We start from the raw sequence: 6,000 nt of genomic DNA on the forward strand, positions 1-6,000 counted from the left end.
CTCACACTTGTAGGTCAGCTGACCTCAAACTCAGAGAATGCCTGCCTCAACCTCTTGAGTGCATGTGCCTGGCAATTTTGTGTGTGTGTGTGTGTGTGAGTGTGAGTGAGTGTGTGACAGAATTTCTCTCTGTAACAAAACCCAGACTGGCCTTGGACTTGTGGTTGTCTTTCCTCAGTTTCCAGAATGTAGGCACCACTCTCAGCCTTTAGTACACTTGTTTTTTTATGAGTTTGTGCATGTCTGTGTGAAGTATGTGTCATGTGCATGTGGATAGTCTAGAAGCCCAGAAAAGAGCTTTCATTGGATCCCCTGGAACTGGAGCTACAGATGGTTGGGAGCCCCACAGTTCATGCTCTGAGACCAAAACCCATGGCCTCTGCAGTGCAGTGAGAGCCCTTAGAGCCCATAGCTCCTGACCGGCCTCTACAGCTTTTTATACATTGTTGATAAATAGGAACATTAATATTTCTTCATGCTAATTAACATTCCTTACATATTAACAAAGTCAGTTTTACTCCAACTCTTTTTAAGCTTTATTTATTTATTTTTTTTAAAGATTTATTTATTTATTATATGTAAGTACACTGTAGCTGTCTTCAGACACTCTAGAAGAGGGCGTCAGATCTTGTTACAGATGGTTATGAGCCACCATGTGGTTGCTGGGATTTGAACTCCGGACCTTCGGAAGAGCAGTAGGGTGCTCTTACCCACTGAGCCATCTCACCAGCCCCTTAAGCTTTATTTTTAATTTTATGAGTATGAGCATTTTCCTACATTTATATAAGTATACCACATATGTGCTTCATGATATCACATATGATAGATCCTTTGGAACTGAAGTTAGAGATTTTTGTGAGCTTCCTTGTGGGTGCTGGAACCAGAATTATTTATCTTATGTATGTGAGTACACTATTGCTCTCCTCAGACACACCAGAAGAGGGCATCAGATGCCATTACAGATGGTTGTGAGCCACAGTGTAGTTGCTGGGACTTGAACTCAGAACCTCTGGAAGAGCACTCACTACTCTTAACCACTGAGCCATCTCTCCGTCCCCTATAGTTCTTAAACCCAAGTAGTCTATAGTACATTTTCTGTCTCTCTAGTTTTGCCCTTTTGAGCAGCTCATAAAAACTGAGTGCATGTAACATATAGTCCTGTATTTCTGGCTTCTTTCATTTAGCATCACATTTTTGAGTTCATGTCATTGTATGAATTAGTACTTCACTTCTTTTTATTGCTAGGTAATACTCAGTGTATAGATGTATTCCACATATTGTTTATTCATGCGTCAGTCCCCAGACATCTGGATTGCCGACTTAAAGCTGCTGTGAATATTTATGTGCTAGTCTATGTCAAGCAGGCTGTCTTGAACTCATACAGATCCGCTTACCTCTACTTCCTGAGTGCTGGGATTATCAGCAACAAAGTATTTGCTAGGATTTTTGTTTTTTTAAGAGACAAGGTATCATAGTCTATGTTGCTCTCAAACTTGTATGTATCTGAGGATAGCCTTGAACTGATTGATCCACCTCTACCATCATAGAAGAGTGAATGGATATGCTGCCATACCCAGCTAGAGTTAAAAAGGTTTTTTATATTAATTAATATAACTACTTTATTAGGGATGACTTCTGTGTTTTTCCTTTTCTATGGCCTATCTTCATTTTTCTACTGGTGTCTTTGTCTATGTGTGTGCACACGGGTACATATGTGCATATGTATGGAAACCACTGGTTGACCCAGTGATTGTTCCTCAAGCAACTGTACTTTTTTTTTTTAAGCTAGTTGATATCTCACAGACCTGAGGCTCACAGTTAGGTTAGGCTTCCTGGCCAGGGCAGTCCCAGCCAGGATCTAGTCTGTCTCTGTTTCCCCAGCTGTAGGATTATAAGCATGACCCACCATATCCAATTTTTAAAAAAGATTCACGCTAGGCAGTGGGTGGCACACCCCTTTAATCTCAGCACTCAGGAGGCAGAGGCAGGCGGATTTCTGAGTTCAAGGCCAGCCTGGTCTACAGAGTGAGTTCCAGGACAGCCAGGGCTATTATACAGAGAAACCCTGTCTCAAAAAAACAAACAAAAAAGATTCACTTATTTTTATTTTGTATATGTATGTATTTTGTTTATAAATGTACACAGGTGCATGTATGCCCTTCAAAGATCAGAAGATATCAGGTCCCATAGAACTGAAGTCACAAATGATTGTGAGCCACTGTGGGGGTGCTGGACACAGAACTAGGGGTCCTCTTCAAGAGTAGCAAGTGCTCTTAACTGTTGACCCATCCTTTGAACCTGTGACCAAAAATGTTTGTGTGAGTTCTGTTCCTTTAATTAAGGTCCTCAGATTGCATAGCAGGCATTTGACTGGCAGAGTTACCTACCCAGCTCCTGCTGGTATCTTTTATTTAAAAAAAAAATTTTTAAGACAGAGTTACAGTATGTAGTCCTTACTATGTAGACTAGACCAGCCACGAATTCATAGAAATCTTCAAGTGCTGAGATTAGAGGCATATACCACTATAGGTGTGTGTGAGTGTGTGTGTTTGTGTGTGCATCTGTATGAGTTATGTGTATATGTGAGGCAGACATATTTATAGGTGACCACAGAGACTACAGTTCTTAGATCTTCCTAGAGCTAGTGTTACAGATGGTCCACACAGCCTGGATTCAATTCCCAGCACCCAAATGTCAGCTCAGAACTGTCTGTAACTCCAGTCTCAGATGATCTGACACACTGACATACATGAAGGCAAAATATCAATGCACATAAACTAATTAAGTAAATAAATAAAAAACTACAAAAGCTTTACATTTTGAATATGACGTGTATATTATTATTATTATTTATTTATTTTGGTTTTTCAAGACAAGGTTTCTCTGTATTAGCCCTGGCTGTCCTGGAACTCACTCTGTAGACCAGGCTGGCCTAGAACTCAGACATCTGCCTGCCTCTGCCTCCCTTTAATCTGCTGAGATTAAAGGTGTGCACCGCCACTGCCCAGCTATTAATTTTTTAATTGATTAAAAACTAGGTTTTAGTTTTTACTGATCTGTGACAATGTAGCAACTATCTTACTCACCATTTACTGTCTTCTCTAGCCTCCAGGATCCTATAGACCACCCCCTCCTATGGGTAAGCCACCTGGGTCAATTGTAAGACCCTCTGCTCCACCAGCAAGATCATCTATTCCTATGACTAGGCCTCCTGTGCCAATACCACCACCGCCTCCTCCACCTCCACCACCACCACCCCCTCCTCCAGTTATAAAGCCAAAAACTTCATCTGTGAAACAGGAACGCTGGGATGAAGATTCTTTCTTTGGGCTCTGGGATACAAATGATGATCAAGGACTGAATTCAGAATTTAAACGAGACACTGCAACAATTCCATCTGCTCCAGTGTTACCACCCCCACCTGTTCATTCTTCCATTCCCCCTCCTGGCCCAATGCCTATGGGTATGCCACCAATGTCCAAACCACCACCAGTGCAGCATACAGTTGACTATGGCCATGGTCGAGGTGAGTAATATGGTGAATTTATGGTTGGGGTTCTACAGGAATTGTTTGGTGTTGGTGATGGTGATGGTGGTGGTGTTTTGATTTTGAGATAATCTCTTTGGCAAGGCTGGCTTCAAACTCACTATGTAGCAGAGGATTTCTGTCCTAGTTAAGGTTATGGTTGCTACAGTGAAACACCATGACCGAAAAGCAAGTTGGAGAGGAAAGGGTTTTATTAGGCTTACACTTCTACATTGTAGTTCATCATTGAAGGAAGTCAGGACAGGAACTCAAGTAGGGCTGGAACCTGGAGGCAGGAGCTGATGGAGAGGCCTTGGAGGGATGCTGCTTCCTGGCTTTCTCTTCATGGCTTGTTCAGTCTGCTTTCTTATAGAACCCAGGACCACCAGCCCAGGCATGGTGCCATGCAGAATGGGCTGGATCTTCCTTGCCCAGTAATCACTAGTTAAGAAAATGCCCTATAGTTGGAGCTTATAGAGACATTTTCTCAACTGGGGCTTTCTCCTTTGAGATGACTCTAGTTTGTATCAAATTGACATAAAACTAGCCAGGACAGTGACCTTAAACTCCTGTCCTTAACCTCCCACGTTCTGGGATTATAGGTTTATACCACAGCACCTGGCAGGAATTGTTTTTCCAGAGAAGAGACTTTAAGTTTCTCACGACCCAATCTTGCTGGCCCTGGAACACCACATTCCCCCAAGCTCTGGGTCCTCCTGTCTTAACTTCCTGGGGGCTGGGATTATAGGGTATACTACCAGGCCGTACTACAGGAATTACTAGTTAGAGATTTGGTTTTCTTAAGCTTTATGCTTATATTTCATCCCTGGTTTTCTTTGCCAGATATGCCTACTAATAAAGTTGAACAGATACCATATGGAGAAAGAATAACTCTACGCCCAGATCCATTACCTGAAAGGTCAACTTTTGATGCAGGTAGGATTCCCAGAGAGGAGAGTAATTTTAAGCTTAACTTGAGGACCTAATTATTACAAGATTTTCCTTTTAACAAGGTTAGTCTAGTTTAATATCACTGAAAGATTCCTAAATTTAAGACTAATTTACGTTCTGAAGTTAAAATTGCACGTCTTGCTTTAATTTCTGGAAATGCTTCTAGTTCTTAGTTTGTATTGTTTTTATAGATCATGCAGGCCAGCGTGATCGCTATGATAGAGAAAGAGACCGTGAACCTTATTTTGACCGTCCAAGTAATATAACAGATCATCGAGATTTTAAAAGGGACCGAGAAACACATAGAGATAGAGACCGAGATCGTGTTCTTGACTATGAGCGGGACCGATTTGACAGAGAACGCAGACCCCGAGATGACAGGTATGCTGTGAAAAATACCTTTCCTATATATACATGCAAAATTTCTTGTATAAATCGAGCGAAAGTCATTTGTTTGTTTGTTTTTTGGATTGGGGGGTAGTGGTTATTGTCTTGTTTTGTTTGGAGATAATAAGGTCCTCTCTATTATGTAGCTCTGGCTGTCCTGGAACAGGCTAGTTTAAACTCACAGAGATCCGCCTGCCTCTGTCTCCTGAATGCTGGGAATAAAGGCATGTGCCACCTTGCCTTTAGTCAGTGTGTTGAAAGAGATTTTGTGACTAATGTACTCTTCCCATTATATGTATAGTTTGGAAAAGGAAGGATTTCTAAGCAAGCACATGCTTGGGTTCTCCTCCCTTGAATTCCAGAGAATTAAATTGAAATGTGGACAGCAAAATTAAAAGAAAGTAAAGTGCAACCAGTTTTTTACAGGCAAGCGATTTATACAATTCTTGATTTTTAGGTAGATATAAGTGAAAAAGCAAGTTTAATATTTAAATACAGACTGTGGAGTAACTGCCCATAGAGACAATGATGTGTTGTAAAGCAGAGACCTTCCAAGTATTTATGTTTTTACCAAAACTTCCTGTTATACCCTGTAGGAATCAATCATATCGAGACAAAAAAGACCATTCTTCATCCAGAAGAGGAGGGTTTGATAGGCCATCCTATGACCGGAAGTCTGATAGACCACCCTATGAAGGCCCACCCATGTTTGGAGGTAAAGTAATGCCTTAATGACAGTAACTACATTGCTAATGCAAACAAATAGAAAGCGTTTCTCATTGTAGCTATACATTTAAACATTCACAGTAAACTGTTCTTGAAAATAGCATTATTATAATAAATAGTACTGTGTGGCTGGAGAGATGGTTCAGTGGTCATATACTGTTCCTACAGAAGGTCCGGGTTCAACTGTCAGCACCCACATCAGGCAGTTTACAACTACTTGTAACTCCAGCATTCAAGAGATGCCCCGAACCCTGATATAGAGGCCTCTTGTGAGGCTATGCCAGTGCCTGGCAAACACAGAAGTGGATGCTCACAGTCAGCTACTGGATGGAACACAGGGCCCCCAATGGAGGAGCTAGAGAAAGTACCCAAGGAGCTGTAGGGGGCTGCCACCCTGTAGGTGGAACAAC

General features: G+C 41.6%; 1 protein-coding gene across 2 annotated transcripts in view; it reads left to right on the plus strand.

Moving 5' to 3' along the window:
• Positions 1–6,000, plus strand: part of Ylpm1 (YLP motif containing 1) — a 76,988-nt gene that overhangs the window by 41,917 nt on the left and 29,071 nt on the right. For both annotated transcript variants that reach the window (XM_021202732.2, XM_029540536.1), the window contains 4 exons: positions 3,106–3,526; positions 4,370–4,462; positions 4,669–4,858; positions 5,461–5,579. In XM_021202732.2, coding sequence (XP_021058391.1) covers positions 3,106–3,526; positions 4,370–4,462; positions 4,669–4,858; positions 5,461–5,579 — 823 coding nt within the window. The remainder of the gene's footprint in view (positions 1–3,105; positions 3,527–4,369; positions 4,463–4,668; positions 4,859–5,460; positions 5,580–6,000) is intronic.

The sequence above is a fragment of the Mus pahari genome, chromosome 7, assembly GCF_900095145.1.
Source record: "Mus pahari chromosome 7, PAHARI_EIJ_v1.1, whole genome shotgun sequence".
NCBI lineage: Eukaryota > Metazoa > Chordata > Mammalia > Rodentia > Muridae > Mus > Mus pahari.